General features: G+C 40.3%; 3 protein-coding genes and 1 long non-coding RNA gene across 5 annotated transcripts; 3 read left to right on the top strand and 1 right to left on the bottom strand.

Moving 5' to 3' along the window:
* The first annotated feature begins 100 nt into the window (after positions 1-100).
* Positions 101-10,822, top strand: lhx6a (LIM homeobox 6a). Of its 2 annotated transcripts, none has more exons than XM_049739143.2 (9): positions 101-531; positions 1,067-1,129; positions 1,768-1,950; positions 2,760-2,881; positions 8,258-8,475; positions 8,548-8,648; positions 8,899-8,994; positions 9,075-9,249; positions 9,820-10,822. In XM_049739143.2, exons 1-9 carry the CDS (start codon positions 463-465, stop codon positions 9,897-9,899), a joined length of 1,107 nt encoding a protein of 368 aa, XP_049595100.1. In that variant the 5' UTR covers positions 101-462; the 3' UTR covers positions 9,900-10,822. The 2 variants fall into 2 exon arrangements, with proteins under 2 accessions (XP_049595100.1, XP_049595099.1); XM_049739142.2 differs by having other exon boundaries at positions 102-531; positions 8,255-8,475.
* Positions 10,823-11,632: 810 nt separating this feature from the next.
* On the bottom strand, positions 11,633-16,083 carry morn5 (MORN repeat containing 5). The gene is made up of 5 exons (XM_049739220.2): positions 15,943-16,083; positions 15,634-15,781; positions 14,674-14,785; positions 14,467-14,598; positions 11,633-11,833 (listed from the first exon to the last, which is right to left on the bottom strand). Exons 1-5 carry the CDS (start codon positions 15,987-15,989, stop codon positions 11,709-11,711), a joined length of 564 nt encoding a protein of 187 aa, XP_049595177.1. The 5' UTR covers positions 15,990-16,083; the 3' UTR covers positions 11,633-11,708.
* On the top strand, positions 11,683-15,951 carry LOC125980171 (uncharacterized). Its single transcript, XR_007485544.2, has 3 exons — positions 11,683-11,802; positions 14,999-15,050; positions 15,659-15,951. It is a non-coding gene; the product is annotated as an uncharacterized lncRNA (long non-coding RNA).
* Positions 16,084-16,374: 291 nt separating the features above from the next.
* ndufa8 (NADH:ubiquinone oxidoreductase subunit A8) lies at positions 16,375-18,509 on the top strand. Its single transcript, XM_049739224.2, has 4 exons — positions 16,375-16,564; positions 17,191-17,354; positions 17,466-17,631; positions 18,149-18,509. The coding sequence occupies exons 1-4, from the start codon at positions 16,520-16,522 to the stop codon at positions 18,284-18,286; spliced, it is 513 nt and encodes a 170-aa protein (XP_049595181.1). The 5' UTR covers positions 16,375-16,519; the 3' UTR covers positions 18,287-18,509.
* The last annotated feature ends 130 nt before the right edge of the window (positions 18,510-18,639 follow it).

Here is an 18,639-nt window from a genome sequence, read left to right as displayed (position 1 = left end):
TGTGCATGCATGCAAAGACACCCGCCCCAAAAGAGGCAGTCCACGGACATCTAACTTTATTCTTTGCAGGCTCTCAGTCCCCACCCGCTCGTGCATCTTGGAAAGCGTTTGCGTGGAGGATAAGAAGCTGCGTGCAAGTTCTACTTCCTGTAAAGTCACAACTCCATCCCACCAGTGAGCGAAGACGTAGCGTGCACAAGGGGAGGGTGCGCATATGCGCACATGCCTGCATGTCTTCCCACTACGCAAACGCAGTTTTTGCTTCAGCACGCAAGAGGAGCATCGGGAGGAACGACGTTCGTAAAGACGGGATAGGAGAAATAAACCTGGTTTAAAAAAAAAAAAAAAATAGGAGGAGAGGATCGTCTCGTGCGAGCATCGGATGGTCGAAGCTCAGTTGGCCGCCCATCGACATCTTCTCCCCGGCTTGACTGCTACTCGCTTTGAGGCTCCAGGGGATTGATGTACTGGAAAAATGAAGTTTTGTCCCCTCTGTCAGAGGGCAACGCGGTTCTGTCCACCACGAAGCAGGTAAGACTCTATATTTAAATCCCAAATATTTTTATTTTTGTTTGACATTACGCTGAGCTCTTAATTTAAAGTCGATAAACTCGCTTTTGAATGCAGTATAACACCTATAGACAAAAAAAAAAAATAGGATTTTAATTCCACGCATTTAAGTGCTGGGGGTTGAAGAGAAATCACATTTGCAACTCTTTGCTTGATCCGTCACTTGCCTCCTGATTGGCACATGAAATAGACACTTGTGCAACCTCTTATCCGCCAGCTATTTGTAATTGCAGGTAGTTTACCCCCTCGACCCCCCCCCCCCCCCCCCGACCCCCCTTCCCCTCATCTCCACGCGTGTCCTGGATTGCAAGGGAAAAACGCTATTATTCCAGACAGCCAATTTGAGATCGCTTCATTTAAAGGTGTCTTTCTGTTGCCAAAGGGGAGGGGGGGGGGTGCTTGGAGGGGGTTATTAAAGCGAGTGTATAAAACAGATCATTCAGGATGACAGTCGTGGAAAGGTACATACTTGATGAAGTTGTCGGTTTGGCTGTAGGTGATCTGCAGTGAGCGTCAGAGTGCTGCGGGCTGCAGCGTGGACTCCAAACAAACGCAAATGGTAAGATCGATCTAACATTATTTTATTTCATTAAAAAAAAAAAGACTGCACGTTGAGCTATTTGAAAATCATTGCGCGCTGAAATTTGTTTTGAATAATGTGGTGATCGGAAAATCTCTATATTTCTGTCAAAAGACATTTACAGGAAGATATAAATGAATTCTGAAATATGAAATATTATAAAAGCACACAGTGTCCTAATATGAATGAAGCACGTTATTGTACATTAAGAACTTTTGCATGAGGAATAATTTGGACATAAAAGAATGAAACTAGGTTTTATATTTTTTAAATTGCAAAATGTACTTCTTTAAATAATATTGATGATGATTTAATTAAACAATAATACAAAATACTGTAAAATAGTGCATGAAAATTATACGGGAATTATATAATAGAATAGTACAAATGAAATAATTTATAATACTAAAAAAAGAATGAAAGTTTTTGTTTTGGCTTTTGGTAATTTACAAAAAATTACGTTTCCACTCTTTATTAATTTTGTCCACGTCACCCAGACGAGCAAACGCTATCTCAGTGCAAATTAGCGTGCACGTGTGAGTGCGTGTGCATGTGCATTTGTGTGTGACACTCGGTTCTGATTCGTGGGTGCCCCCCCACCCCCTTCTTCCACGCAGTCTCAGTCGGACGCGGAGTCCCAGCGGTCCAACATGGAGCGGGAGGACACGCGCTCCTCTCCGAGCACGCCGTCCACGCCCTCCGTGTGCTCGCCCACCTCCACCGCCAGCTCGGGGCACTCCACCGGGAAGAACGTGTGCGCCAGCTGCGGCCTGGAGATCCTGGACCGATACCTGCTCAAGGTGAGCGCCCTCCATATGTTGATTTTATGATTGAGGTCTTCGTTTCTTGCGTTGGAGGCCTGGATGCTGAATTTCAAAACAAAACTACAAACATGGCGACCATTTCTTTTGGAAAGAATTTCACATTTTATTCGTTTTCTTCTGCGTGACATTTGAACATGGAATTATTAATAAATAAATTGAAAAATACGAATAAGGGTACAATCATTATAATAAATGACATTTTGATTATATATATTTTTTTGCATTGTAGTTACACCGTGCTGCTAAATTGTATCCATCAAGATTATTTTCGAATGAAACAATTCTCACTTTTGCTAATACAAGTTCTGATCTGAAACCATGAAATTTAATTCGTTTTTTTAATTTTAAAAGCTTCCGCTGTATATCCTGCGCTGCATAATAGACACGTGTCTATTGTATTTTCAGAAATAAACGAATAGTTTATGCCAGATTTGATTTATTTTACGATATAGACACATTTGGAGGTTGATAATAACTGTTACGTTTTTTTTAAACCTGTTGGCAGTATTTTTAAAAAAATGAAAATTACAATTTGTCTTTCTTAAATGTTAGCAGATATTAACATGATTTGCCAAACAGGTAATAAATTACGGAACGATTATCCATTTATCAATGAATACAAAATGGTGTCCGCAAAAACAGAGACGAATTCAATCGCTCTTTTCATTTCGATTTTTTTTTTAATTATTTCTCATGTTAAATTAAATACGTGTCGATATATAATTCCTACGTGTAAAAAAATTGGGAATGTGTGCTTGTGTGTGTGTGTTTGCGTGCACGCGCAGGTGAACAACCTGATCTGGCACGTGCGCTGCCTGGAATGTTCCGTGTGCCGGACGTCGTTACGTCAGCACAGTAGCTGCTACATCAAAAACAAGGAGATCTTCTGTAAAATGGATTATTTCAGGTAGGGTAAGTTTACGATACGACTTTATTTGCAAAACACCATTTTTTGATCTTTGATAAAATCTCCTATCATCAAACACTCACACGCTCTTTTAATGCTGGTTTCCTCTTTGAGACGCTCACAAAATAGATTGATTGCTTCAAACGACGCGCATAATTTTTTTTTTAAATAAATATAATGTGCACAATACATGCAAATATGACGTAGAGTTCCCATTTAACCTTCATGAATCCTTGTATTTACTGAATTAGTTTTTATTTATTTATTATGTATTTTATTTTACTTGAATATTATCATGGAATATTTACTTATTTATTCCTGCGTACGAGCAGCATAGTAAATATAACATAACAACAAACACAACATTAAATAACATATTTTTAATTAGACCCATGTATTTTGTTTGAAAAATATTTTATTTTGAAAGAAAGACATTTCATAAATAGGTCAATAAAAGAGTTGATAAAAAATATAAAAACGTATTATTATTTGTGTTTTTACCTATGAACACAATACTAAAATGAGGTTAATTATATTTATGAATCTAGCCTCATTTTACATTTTCTTGAGTGTAATATTACATGCAGGTATAAACAACAATAAAGACGTTGCAATGTGACCAAATCAAGGTGGGAAAATGTCCGTTTGCTCATAATAAGGCAGGAAAACAAAGATTATTTTTCTTGTTTACATAGTTTTTGATCATTCTGCAATCACACTGAAAGCAAAAACCTGGATAGCACCGCAATCAACAGGTGTAAAATAATACAACTAGATAAAATACAATAATAACTGTCTCTAAGACTGCTAGCATGAAAAAAAAAACATATTTTTGAGCTTTTCTTTTCCTCGAATAAAAAAACACATGCATGTATGATGCAATCAGTCAGGGACAAACACAGGGTGTTGTCACTTCATCATTTTGGAAGAGGATAAGGGGGCGGAGAGCAAGATGGTGGATTTCTACTGTTTTCTATAAACAGTTTGATCTCACATGTGCCGAATTAAATGTAAAGCTGGAACATGTGACCGAGAATGACTTTTTTATTGAATGAACTAAAATATTTTATAAATTTAACCCCAAATGCATTGATGGCGAAAATTAAAACGCAACCAAACTGTACTCAGCCAGTGATTCTTTCACTTTTGAGAATCATTTAATGTGTTTGCGTTTCGGCCTGAAAATCCTGGCGTAAGGACACAAATGTCAACGCGTGATCGAAACCTGACACAAAACCACGGCTGAGGTTTATAATCACCAGCAATTAGTTGTCCTCCACCCCAGACCTCCAGACCAGCAATTAGACCGCCCCGAGTGCCTGGTCAGCACCTTTTTTTTATCATCCGAATGTGATTCTTATTCTAAACGAACAGACACGTCGGCCTTTCAATCCACACGGCCCGATTTGTGTATAGCAATCCAATCATGTACTGTACATCACCTCGCTTGACACAGCAACACAAACACACCCCGGGCTCTGTGTTTATTTACGCATGTCCAGCAGCTGTCAATCATTTGCTTTTTATTATTTTCACAACACACATTTCTGTTTGCTCTGCCATCTTGGTACTAATACTCCAGTTGACCTCTTTCCGTTTAAACGCTCCCTCACCGATCACCTCTTGCGCCCCCAAACTGCTCCTTTGACTGTGAGCCATTATTAAATATGTAAAATAGGACGTTGAGTATATGCGAGCGAAGAAGTGGTTAGGAAAGGTCGAAATGGTTGTCACATGGTGAGATGTTCATCAGCAATGAACTGGACAGACAGATACTTTCCTTGTTATGACAAAAAAAAATTCAAAACGTTTGACAATAGACAAAGGTCGGTACTCATTTGCATAATTATATGTTTCGTCACTGCGAATATCAGGAATGAAAATAGGCAATTTTATTAAGCAGCAGTGATGATCGTCACCTCTGTAAATAGAAAAAATCCAATTTGTTTTTTTTTCTTTCCCCCTTTCTCTAATTTAACTTTAAACAGTGTGTCCGGATTTTTTTGGGCGCACTTTCAAAACCTCTGGAGATGTTTCCTCATCTATGTCACTCCCTCATCTGGCTTTGGACTGACAGCTGCTTTAATGGGACGTAATGGCAGGAAATCAGAGTGTGTGTGTGTGTGTGTGTGTGTGTGTGTGTGTGTGTGTGTGTGTGTGTGTGTGTGTGTGTGTGTGTGTGTGTTTGCGTTGAGATGAGGTAGATGGAGTAAGTTAATGTATGCGTTAGGATAGAAGTGCAAGACAGAGTTCTCGCTGTGCTGCTCAAACCTAAATTCCAGGATTTAGGATCTTACACACACATAGACACACACACACAGACACACACACACAGGAAGTGGCATCGCTGTTTCAATCAGGAGCACATCGGGGTGCTCGTACTGTACCCGGAGCTAGCTTTGTTAAGCGAAACGTGTGCGTGTGTGTGGCTGATTGTCGCAGTAATTACTCATCAACCCACCTCTGGTTAGGTGATTAGGTTTCCATAGCAACCAGCCGCATGTAGAATTGCACGTTTCTCTTTTGGAATTAATCAAAAATGATAATAAGACATCTGTCATACAAAGACTCAATTATTCCACACTTCCTGAATTAATGTTGCATATTGTGCATGATTGAAATGATTATTTATAGATCTTCCTTTGTAGGCTTGATACAAAATCACAAGCGATTAACTCGTTCATTGCCAGTCCAGTTAAAATGGTCGTATATAGTCGTCAATGGTAGTGAATGAGTTAAAAAAAAAAAGGAAATGCTAGATGGTATGTTTTTATTTATTTTTTTCCAATAAGCGCTCTTAATATTATTCTAACTCTGGGATCTTGATTCAGAAAAATAGGGAAGGGAGATAGCGGAGGCGGGGGCCTTGAAATGAGTGATGATTTGCAGCGTTCTCTGGGTTTTGTCTACAGAGTATCGAGCTGACAAGCTGTCATGCTAGATTAGTCGCTCGACCCCACAATGTTTTGCTTTTTACTGTATCGCACGATGGTAGCTCGCCATAACAATCCGGAACCATGCGCCACTACGCTACATTATAAGCCACAAAGTCCATTTGTCGCCAGAATGAATTTATTGGACTATTTAGGCAAAATTTATTCACCACAACTGACTTATTATCGTGACTATGAATGGAGAAATTTATTGTTAACATCATTTTACAGGATACGGACTTTATTGATTGGAACTCCAAAAAATGGCAGACTTTTTAATAAGATGTGTATGCTGGACAATTTAGTCTTCATTTCTTTCCGTTATTTATGTATGCCTCATATGGTAAGAATATCAAATTCCCACCACTTAAGGAAGTAAACGCGACCTTCAGGCATGCTATGCTAGGCTATAAATAGACTAGAGGAGTTGAATATAACTGTATGGATGGATGGAGGGAGCACCCAAAAGAGGAGAAGACGCTTGTGAGGATTCAGGGCACAACAGTGGGCTTTCATCCCAGACAGAGTGGACTTGAGTGGGCTGGTTTTCTGCCAAAACCCACTCAAGTGGCAACCCTTGTACTTCCCCCACTGCAAATCCCCCGACCGCCGCCGCCGCCGTCGTACCAGCCATCCCTAATTCCCCCCTTTCCTTCCCTTTGCTTTTGTTTCTTCACATCTCACAAGCGTGTCTCGATGTTCCCCTGCTTTTTGTGTTCTTGCTCCTCGTCTTTTGTAGTCGTAGTGGATATTATGACTTTTATGTCTCCTTCACAAAAAGCTTTGTGTCATGATGCAATAGCTGTCTTTGTTTATCTTGGATGAAGTCAAATTGAACAACATTGACATTTTGAAGTTTGTGCCACCAGTCTGGATGGAGCTGCTGGTAGAACGATTATAAGACCACCTGCAATCGTACTAGCCAAAACTAGCAAGACTTTCCGCTATTCTCATTCGTGACTAATTTATTGTCGTCTGACTCGTGCAGATCCAGACAAGCAAGTCGTAAATTTTCTGTAAATTGACTGATTAGCAAGATGCTAATTAAAACCGCGTGGTTTGTTGACCACTAGCGTAAAACACAGAAGACTAATAACTAGTTGACTTTTGGGAAATAGAACATAGGGAAATTGATATCTGATGTTATTGATGATGTCTGAAGTTCTTATACACCAAAATAATCCAATACAGGAATTAAAAAAAAAAAAATCCAACACAGACATAAGATTGAAGGCTAGCTTGAGTGCTAATTGATTATTTTGTCTATCAAGTGTCTAAGTAGGGACACATTTGAATTACATTTCAAACTGTGTCATGTTAATGAACTTGACATAGAAATAAATTATATTTTATATCTATTATATTTGCTTTACAGATGTTTAAAAAAAATTGCGTCATCAAACCTACAAGGTCTGCTGTGCCTCCATCACCACAATGTTTGTCTCATTCTGTCCTCAAGCACATTTACCACCAAGTGAACAGTTCCAACAAGCAGCATGTGTTTATTTCAGATATTAACGCCTCATTTCAGCCGCGGCTGTCGTTAATCATTTGTTGTCCTCGCAACGTTTACCTTCGCTTTCCAAAAGCCTCATCCGCTGGCTTGGTGCCCCTCAACAACCCCCCCCCCACCCGTCTCCATACCGATCCTTCCTGTATAATACCGCCTGACCTCACTGTTACTATCGGTTACAGCCGCTACACGGAGTGATGTCATAAACTCTTTTTTCATTTTCAACTCTGGGAAACTGCCATAGTGAAGTGCACACGTGTGTGTCGGGGATTTCAGTCATCAGTCAGGAAATTGCAGGTGTTGGTTTGTTTGCATTTAAAGCTCAACTGGGAGACTTTATGTTTAAGTCACAAGGTTTCTTCAAGCCTCCATAAAGTCGGGCAAATAGTTGGGGAGCGCGCTGTGGTAGTGTTTAGCACGTCCGCCTTCTGATCTCGTCTGGGTTTGCAATCCGGTCACAACCTTGAAGCCTTCAGGAGTGTCAAAATAATTTCACAGTACTCACTTCTCCAGTAGTCACCGATACCGATACCAAGCACCGACACCGTCGTATTTTTTACACGTAAAATTTCCCCCAAATTAATGACAGATTATTTTAAACCTATATATCCCAGTATAGCAATTTTACTTAAAATTATTTAAAATTAATGGCAATTTTCCAGCTCAGTCATTTTAATTAGAATGCTAGCATTGAATTTAAAAAAATATTTTCAATTCAATTCAAATTTCAAAGTGGTGAGTCCGTCTGCCTTACAGTTTTAATTTTCCAAGTCCTGTGTGGAATTTGCACGTTCTTCCTGTGCTTGCGTGGGCCTTTTCCAGGTCCCCTGGCTTCCTCTCACATTCCCAAAACATATTAGCCATGATAGCATGGATCTGTATTGTGTTTCCTGTTCCTCAGAGGTTCTCTTCTTCTGTCCCTCACAGTAGGTTTGGTACTAAGTGCGCCCGCTGCGGGCGTCAGATCTACGCCAGCGACTGGGTGCGGCGCGCCAGAGGCAACGCGTACCACTTGGCGTGTTTCGCTTGCTACTCTTGCAAGAGGCAACTTTCCACGGGGGAGGAGTTTGGACTGGTGGAAGAAAAGGTGCTCTGCAGGATCCACTATGACACCATGGTGGAGAATCTCAAGCGAGCTGCGGAGAGCGGTGAGTGGCTGCTTGGATTAATTGAATGACCATAATTTATTAAAAAAAATTATAATTATTGGGCTTTTTCAGGTAATGGTATCACATTAGAGGGAGCGGTTCCGACAGAACAAGACAATCAACCCAAACCGGCCAAAAGGGCACGGACGTCTTTCACTGCGGAACAGCTACAGGTAAATTAAAACGTATTTATTCATAATAATATGTTTAGTCATATTTATAAATATTTTTGTTTCAGCAACAGGTGAAATTGTTTTCAGAATTTTTTTAGCTATAATTTCCTCCACATGGTACAATCAGTATTGCACGTCTCTGATTAAAATTTGCAGTTGATTAGTGTTATCATTGAAATATTTTTTTCCAACATGGATGTTTTACGTATCATGGAATTGTTTCTTAGTGCTACTGCAAATGTCTGTGCAGATCATGCAGGCCCAGTTTGCCCAGGACAACAACCCAGATGCTCAAACGTTACAAAAACTAGCCGACATGACGGGTCTCAGCAGGCGGGTTATACAGGTGAGTACACATCCTGTGATGCTGAAATGGAAAAAGACTGTCCCCGTTTGTTCAATATGCTCTTGCATCACTCTTCATAGGTGTGGTTTCAAAACTGCAGAGCGAGACACAAAAAGCACACGCCCCAGCACAGCGGGGGCCCTCAGGGTCACCCCCAGTCCAGGATACCCTCGTCTTTGCCCGATGACCTTCACTACTCCCCCTTCGGCAGCCCAGACCGGGCGCGCATGGTTGCCCTACATGGATACATCGACAGTGCGTGTTTTGGCTTTTCATGTAAATTCATAATAGAAAATGCACAAATAATATAAATATAAAACAAAATAATTTATATTCACTTGACTCTTGAATATCACATGAATTGAAGTTAGAATTATGAATAAAATAAATAATGAAATTATTACAATTATGGTGAAATATAATTTCAAATAAAATACTGTGGACTCTAGCAACATTCAAAATAAAAATAATTACAGCAATTAAAAACTCATCACTTTGCATTTGCACCTAATATGATTATATTTAAATTATTAATAAAGCATACACTTGATTATTTTGACAATAATAAAAATCATAATACCACATAGTACTTGACCTCTTGCAAAAATAACAAATGTAATAATAAAATAATTAATAATTAATATAGTTATAATAATGAAATATATTTACAAAATAATTGTATTGAATAATATTGAAGACATATTATCATGAATGCAAATACTTGTGACAAAAACTGTATAAATTAAACACAGTTATATAGATATATAAATAAACACCTGTTTCTTTGCATGCTTAATATACACAATGTGTGTGTGTATGTTTCAGGTCACCCTTTCTCCGTGTTGACCTCGCAGAGTCTCCCCCATCAGGCCATGTCGCTGCCCCAGCTGCCCCTCAGCCGCTAGCACACCGCTACCACCCCGACCTTTTCGGACCCCTGCAAACCCCATCACGCTGACCCTTGACCTCCAATCACTGATGCCCGCGTGGCAACCATGAGGTCGAGCGGGAGTCGGCTCGGCCGAGCGAGAGAATATTTCGCCTCCTCGTGTATGATGTCATTGATCACACCCACATCGTACAAGTGGAATCGTTTTGACTCGGGAGGAGTTTTGGAAGCGTGGAAGTGACTCAAGCAGAAGGACTGAAGCCTCTGGAGGTCTGCAAACGAATGAAGCGGGTGGGAGGGGGGATTTGACACAGTGGTGGGCTCAAACTGTGGTCAGCAAGACCTTGGAAGTCCACCAAAATGAAATTTACTCATCGTCCATAATGACTCGCGGCAACAAAACCCCGTTGTCTCCCAAGGCGTCATTTCCAATTGCCGATTATGTCAATTGGATTCAATGGCTTAAAATGAAGGATGACCGCAAAGCACAAAGTATTTTGTCAATTTCAGGTTTCTATAAACAGACTGGTCAAAGTAATCATTCCTTAAAGAAAAGAAAAGGAAATAAAATAATGCCTGTCTTTGCTTGGAGTGAAACAGTATTGGTACAAAAATGACAAAAATGGAACCTACTAGTAAGATGTGACTTTTTGTGTGTGTGTGTGAGTGTGTGTGTGTGTGTGTGTGTGTTGGGGAAGGTCTGCGCATCATGTACTTAAATCCCAAGGCCATCGTGTAAAGAAGCAGATCCAACGTGAACCTCAACGTCCTTGTATTTATTGAGATGGAAAAAAAATCCCTGTAAAGCACTTTTGTTTGGTTTTTGTAAAATAAAATGAAAAAAAACAACAACAATGAATCGAAAACAAAAGTTTATTTGATAGACTGTGCATCATCGATGTTTTGTGTAAACACACGCAATAAAACAGAATGTGATGACTTGGGTGGTCATTCTCTATGACTAATAGGATTAGCATCATGTCTGTCTCCGATGCTGTCCGATTGCGAAATATCGGATACGTAAGCAATTCAGGACCACATTTTAAAGAAAAAAATAAATCGAGCTGTTCAGATCATCATAAATTCGTGTGTCATTACTAAAATTGCAAATTGTCTTCACTTTTAATAGTATCTTTTTTTTTTTTTAAATATTTGACCAGTTTTTACTCGTCTGATTCGAAAACGAGTTATTTGTCAGTTTGTTTTGTAGCTTTTACTGTATATAATATGAGGTGCTCATACATTTATTTGGGTTGACAGACATAATGGCCCTCCGAAAGAAGATATGACTACAATGCGGCCCGCGAAAAAAATGAGTTTGACACCCCTGCTATAAGCTAACGTTAGCATGTTTACTTGTTACTGCATTTAACAGTATTTTGGGGTACGAAAGGGTGATTAGGTGATTTTATTTATTTATTATCATATTTGTGAAAGTCTAGGTTTAAAGATACAAAATAAATTGATGTATTTTATAGAAATTTTTATTTTTATAGTTTTTCTGCCTCCATTGCAGGGCGCTAGTGAGACACACCTGTCACCTATTCCCAGTTAGCGGCTATTTAAGGGCAGTTGCAGCGACGTGATGGTGCTGAATGATTGATTCTATGCATCTCGTGGTTTTTCCGAGTATTTTCCAAATCGGATCAAGTCTGCTCCGGGATTCTGTTACCTGGCCTTACAAACAAGTAGCAGGTACTGGAACCTAATAAATTGCCTGGCAAGTGTAATGATAACAGCTAAACTTGATCAGTTTTCCATTAAATGTATTATTTATTGAACTGAGTGACCCAAAAAGTGCTTTACTATTGCAAACATTACAGTATTATGTAACAACAATTGACTCGTCTTCATTTAGGTTCACACAGGAAGCCTCTTCTTGGAAGAAGTCGGAAATCGTCTCGTCTGCCACTCGACAGGTTCGCAATATCCACTCGTGTTCTGAGTCATCTGTTTAAAAACAAGAAATACATTTGATATTGAATTTATAAAATATAGGATTTATTTTAAATGTTATAATATTCCTGGGGACAGTTTGGCACATCATTGCTATCTTTGACTATTATTATAAAAAAAAAAAAAAAGTTCTATAATGTGGTCTACTGTAAAGTTTCACATATAGCGAGTGAATCTGGAATGTATCCCCCGCAATGAACGGGGGTTCACTGTACATCAAATTAGGCTCGACGGGGGCCCCCTGGAAAATGTCTTCCGCTTGACCGCCATTTAAAAATCTATCGGTCTGTAAACGGAATCGTAATCGCGCCCAGCATGAAAGGAGACATAATAGCGACTGAGCCGCCAAATTAAAAACGCAGGTCACTTTGTGTGTAAAAGGCAGCTTGAGCAGTGAAGTGCCATTCACATGGCTAGTAAATTTTGTCAAATCAAGATAAGCCTCACAATTAGGAGAAAATAACTTCTCACAGCCACTTCAGACACCCATAAACAATAAGCCTTGACAAAATGGACGGCCCCTTCTTTTTCCCCCTTTTTTTGTCTTCTGCCAAAGAAGGACTGCCAGAAGAGCAGAAAATGCCGCAGTTCGGCAATTGTTACGAGTGAAATGTGAAGCTAATTGCAGGGGAAGTCACCCTTCTCTGGAGCGCGCGCAGCTGCATGCACTTGAGCGCCGTGCAGGCCTCACCCCGAAAGGTTGGAGCACGCGTGGGGCTTTGGGGTGCTCCATTGTGCCGAGCAAGGGAGGGGGAGGGGGGGGGACAGGTCCCGTTTGCCGACTGATTGTGTGTAATTTGGCAGCGACGGGCGTCAACGCTAACAGCCACTTGAAGCACAAAACTCCCCCAATCTTTTTCCTACCTGATCAGGAGGGGAAGGGGGGTTTGGTCAATTGAACTTATCAGCAGCTGCAAACATTTTCCATCCGTATTTGTGGTTGTAAAATGTAATCACGGTGGACTACATGTACCTCGTCCCCGGGTCAAGAGGAGACCCCCTAAAACCTGCATTAATGATGATTAGATTGACCCCTATTCACGTCTTCCGAGTAATAGCGCCCTCTTCAGATTGGATAGTGGCAATTTAAGTTGGCTTAAATCGAGCACACAGGTGGCTGGTAAATATTCACATTTTGCCGATTTACATAATCCGATGAAATTTCGAATTAACTTTAGAATAAAATATGTACGTAGTCGATTTACAATAAATGGAGACGTCTGCGTTTGAAGTCTTCCAATCTTATTGTGAAAACAAAATGTCAACACATGGAATGAAACGATAGTACATGTGTAAGTCATCTGTGCCCAATTCACTTCTATGATAATATCACACAACAACACAGCATCTGGTTTGATACACATCTTAAAAATGATCATCCATGCGCAACCGCTCTTTGGATGAGACCCAAATGGTGTTTTATGTTCGCAGATGTTACAGTACACGCAGCCAGCGTTTCAAATATTCCACTTCTCAAGGCCCAGGTTGATGTTATCTGTCCACGGAACACCTCAGCCTGACTCGGACAAAGGGAGGGCCCTGTGGTTAAGTCACTAGAGGTGTTTTTGTTGGCACTGGAATGTTTTTCACAGTGGAGGCCTTTCGAAGGGAAGTGCTTATCCCAGAAACAGGAAAGTGCGCCAAACAATATGGTAGCCCCGCAGCTGCCTGTTAGGTTGCCCGAAGAGATTTCTGTTTACAAATTAGCCTACACAAACTGTAATTAATTCCATAACTAAAAAAAAAAAAAAAAATCAACATGGCAGTTCATAATTTGGCTCTACATCTGCATGGAGAACTTTTAGGTCACTGCTGTCACCTGTTTGAATTTAAATCTCCACTGAGACCCATCAGCTGGCATAAAATATATTTCTGCTTCTTCTTGACAAAATGTTTGGGTGGTTTAAAAAAAATAGTGCAGTAAGACTTGAGACTTATGTGACTTTCTCCCACCTCAGTCAAGCATACAGTACGTGCGGTCTCCTGTGAGTGTCCAAAAATAACCCATGACCTCTAGGGGAATATTAACCGAGGATCTTATTGTTCTGCATCCTGGCACCATGCCAGGTAGGAATGTTTGCCCATCTTACCCATCAACTGTAACTAAAGGAGGCAGAGTGAAGTTAAGCCGGATCTATCATCAAGTTGCATCTTGTCCTACATGCGGCCATTAGAAGAGCAACATGCGCCCACTCCTTCCTTTTTCCTTAAGATGTGCCCTGCTCTGGATTAGGGGGTTTTTCCTTCCCCGTGTCCCATCATCATTGCATCCTGGACGGGAAGCCATGAGGCAATAAATCCTGAGTTTACACGTGTGTTGACAAATGCCCCTACACTTCCTTGGCTTGGAAAATAAATCCATACAGGATACAGGAGCATTTAAAAAAAACAAAAAAAAACACACACATACTTTTGGAAATTTGGTTATGATTTTTTTTTTTAGATTTATCAATTTGAAAAAAATAAGACAACTTAATCTATTATAATCAGCTCTGTGATCGGCCGATCTCATGAATTATCGGTATCAGAATCGGTGGTTGAAATCGTAATCAAAACATCTTTAGTTGACACGATTATCAAAATGTTAAAAATCATTAGGCAGTATGTGAATGACACTTTTATCTCACCAGCCTCTCTGAGGAAAGTCCCATCGTAGGAAGTGATCGTTCTCGTAGCGGGGTCATAAAAACCATCTCCACAATCATAACAGCCTTCAGGAATTTCACGTGGGGGGTGCAGGTCAGTAAGCTGGGATTCACCTTCATGAAAAAATAAAATGACAAACATGACATCACTCAATCTTAAAGGTGAAGTCTTAAAGGTCAAATGTCAACCTGCTGGTCGAAGGCCTTTGCATCTCTCGGTGTAGAAGCGTCTGTCGTTGCCGTCGCAGTAATCCCATTCCTTCTCTTGGTACGGCAGCCCGTCAGCAAAAGTGAATGATCCCTTTTATTTTTTTTTAAGAAATCACAGTGGAAGACAATGTTTGCTCAAATAATGCAATTTGATCAAATTATTCAACATGTGGAATAACGGTCTCTTCATAACAATGTGGAACCACATTGGGCTTATTTGTTCGAGCCAACCCAAAAATGTTACACGTGAGACCCTGGGGGTTACGTGCTAAATGTAATTTTTTTTTTCCATCCTTGTTCTTAGAGGCCGAGATGGATATTCCAATCTAATGGGAGACAATGGGATTTGCCTTCTGGTAAACAATTGATGTCTACAGTATGTGTGTGCGTGTGTTTGTATAGTCAAAAGCTCATAAGAGGAAAAAAAATAAAAATTGTTAGGGAATGTTGTTTATTAGAAACAGCTTCTTTGCTTAGTGCCCAATCACAAAAATTCCATTACATTTGTCTCTACATGGAAAACAAATCAATCGATGGCATTCATTTGTACCCAACCCAAGATAAATCTGACATTATTATTTTTTTTTATATTAAGGTTATTCTTTTCAAAATGCTCTTGCATTACTCATCCCAGATTTAATGTTTGGGCTTAGCGTAGTTGCATTAATGCAGGTGCAGGGAAGTCTTGGCTGAATTTAGTCACGGTTCACCGTGACTATCATTTGAAGTGACCCTCATCTGAATTGATGATAATAATTGCAATTGATTGCTGCTGTAAATGCACGTGAGCAAGACAGAATACACCTTTGTCAAGTACGGCGTAGAGAAACCTAATAGCCGCTACAAGAATGAGTGATTGCAATAACATGTAGCAGATGTAATTTGAAGTGTAACTGATGTGAAGATGTGTGCAGACAAACACAAAAATAACACACACACCTGCGTGGCAATGCCGTTCTCCCAGGTGGCCTCATATTTGCTTCCATTTGGAAAGTGGAGCACCCCTGCACCATGGAACATCCCATCTTTCATCTCCCCGATGTACTTGGTCTCAGATGGGAAGGTGTACTCCCCTTCTCCTTCCATCCTGATCACACAATAGACCACCACGTCAACATTTGTATAGTCTGCATCTGCAAATCTGAATTATTCAAATATGTATAAATACTGAAAATGATTAAGACACTAAATTACGGCTTTCACGCATCAATCAGTGTTAATGAAACTGATTAAATTAAAGTAGCTTACCTGCCATTTAGAGTAGGCCCTTTATAACTGCTTCCAGTGAGCTCCATTTTTATTTCTTAATTTACTTTCAATGACCAGTCCGCTCAAAATATTCCCCCCCCCCCTTCTGCACTTACTATGACACAAGAGACAGAAACAGATGTTTCCCCACCAAACAGACAAAAATATTGTCGCAATAACGTGCAAGAAACGTTCAATAGTTTTAAAGAGTGACATTATCTGAGTGTACCGTTACCATGGTAACATGTTGTCTGGGGTGGTGATATTTTTCTCTCACTGAAATTGAAATTATTATTACTGAGACATTCTAACGAATACAATTCATTAAAAATCTCAAATTAGATAAAAAAAAAAACATACTTATAAAAACATTTTTAAACTGGATTCCTGTGCGCATGCGTGTTGTGGTGTCCATGTCGCTAGTCGTGACGTCATCCACACGCGACGAGTTGACAGAAGTGAAAACTGACCTTCTCGGCGGCCTCGTCGCTCGTCCTGAGCAAGACGAGGAGACCTTCAAAGTTTTGTCCCACTCGTTGGTTTCTCTGCGTGTGTTTTGTTACACACACATGCAGTCATGCCGGTGGAACTCCCCGATTTGCAGGAGCTGAAGGTGGACGAGGTAAGCAGCCGTTTGAATGGAAATTTTCCCCCATTTGAGCTAGCTTGTTAGCTCTCCCGCTAATACCTGTCGCTTGTACTTTATTGGAATATATTTACTGTAAGAAACTCTTCTTATTTGTCATTAGCCATAGGACGTTAAGAGAAAATTATATTGCAGCTACCAAGTTGCACGTAAACAGTACAACAGTAAGAAGTTAATTAGAATTGTTCCTAAGCTACCAATATGTTTTTTTTAATGTCTGCTATGTTTTTAATTTCTGTCAATCACAACAACCTAATATGACACGTTTGAACCTTGAAAGTTAAGCTTTCGTTTACTGTACTAAAAGCTTCAACAGAGATAATGTTTCAATAATATTGCAATGCTTATCAGAAAATAAATACAATATGGTTAGCTGGTGTATTAGGACAGCACGGTGGTGAAGTGGTTAGTACATATGTCTCACATTTATGGGGTTCGACTCGTCTACTGTTTCGCCATACTAATGTGGGTTTTCCCGAGTCTCTTCCAACGTTCTGAAATATATACACTTTAGATTAATTGCATTATTAAATGAGCATATTGGGAATAGTTGTTTGCCAATATGGAGGAACTGTAAATGCATTTCATTTCTGTACGTCCAGATCAATGTGTCATCTGCGGTGCTGAAGGCGGCCGCTCACCACTATGGCTCGCAATGTGACAAACCCAACAAGGAGTTCATGCTCTGCCGCTGGGAGGAGAAAGACCCCCGCAAGTGTCTCGAAGAAGGGAGGAAAGTCAACGAGTGTGCCCTTAACTTCTTCAGGTACAACATGAATTCAAGTCTTACATTTTTTATTAAAATCTAGCCACCTTGCAGATCTAAATTTAAAAAGCTTTACGAGAGTTGTCATTGTTGCTCAATTGTGCCCGTCAGGCAAATCAAGGGGAACTGCGCCGAGTCGTTCACCGAGTACTGGACCTGCCTAGACTATTCCAATTTGGCCGAGCTGCGTTATTGCCGCAAGCAACAGGAATCCTTCGACAACTGCGTCCTTGACAAACTGGGCTGGGAGAGACCCGAGCTGGGAGATCTGTCGAAGGTGAGCCTCGTTAGCCGGCACTTCCGTTTGATAGCTGCCGTTCTTCGTGTTGATTAGAGGAGCCTCTGATTGCATCTACCTAACTGTACATTTCACAAATCAGGCTTTTTGTCCCCGCTCCACTCCAAGTTTCCCTTGTCAGTCAAAGCTATTGTTCGCAACGTTTTAGAGTTGAGGTGGAAAATGGCAGCTAACTTGTGATCACTGCGACGCTCCTGCCTCACCTTCAGCAGTTGTTCAGCAACTTGACAGGAAAAAAAAACAAATCGTCTGTCAAGGTAGTGAGAAAAAACACTTTTCATTTGCCATCTCGAGTAGCTGTTTTTAAGTACTCCAACTGCTTTGATTGCTAAGAAAGGCTCAGGTATATTTCAACTAAGGTGATTATTATCAAACACAAATATTAAATAAAAGCACCATAGAAAGTATTAAACAGTTGTACATGTATTCCATGTTTTTAACCTTTTTTTTTTAAGCATTCTGGTACTTTAAATCATGTGCCTCCTTTATTTTCTAGGTGACCAAGGTTTCCACTTCGAGGCCCCTACCTGAGAACCCCTACCACTCCCGTCCGCGCCCCGAGCCCAACCCGACCATCGAGGGTAAACTCGAGCCTTCCAAATACGGCAGCAGGTTGTTCTTTTGGACCTGGTGAGGTCACGGGCTCTGTCCAAAAGCAGCCAAAATGTTGAAATGTGCCCATAGAAGCAGTTTGATGTTTGAGTCTAAAAGTTGCTTTTGCACAGAGCTTTTGCTGGCTTCATAAAATAGATTTTGATGAAAGGAAAGCTGTGTGATTCATACAGCTTTCCTGTCTACTTCTGTAAATGTCACACGTCAACGCGGTTGTCACATAATAAAGAAATAAATTAAGACGATTTTTATGTCTTTTTGTCTCAAAGCGGCGGTCGCGTGCCACCGCTCATGCACATCTGCGCTTTGTCCGAGTCAGCCTGATTGAAGGTTCGGGTTGAAGGTCGAGACAAAAGGTGACTACCTGCAGCCGCA

This window comes from Syngnathus scovelli, chromosome 13 (genome assembly GCF_024217435.2).
Source record: "Syngnathus scovelli strain Florida chromosome 13, RoL_Ssco_1.2, whole genome shotgun sequence".
Classification (NCBI taxonomy): domain Eukaryota; kingdom Metazoa; phylum Chordata; class Actinopteri; order Syngnathiformes; family Syngnathidae; genus Syngnathus; species Syngnathus scovelli.
The sequence above is the reverse complement of the archived record's forward strand: the minus strand, read 5'-3'. Positions and strand labels throughout refer to the sequence as shown.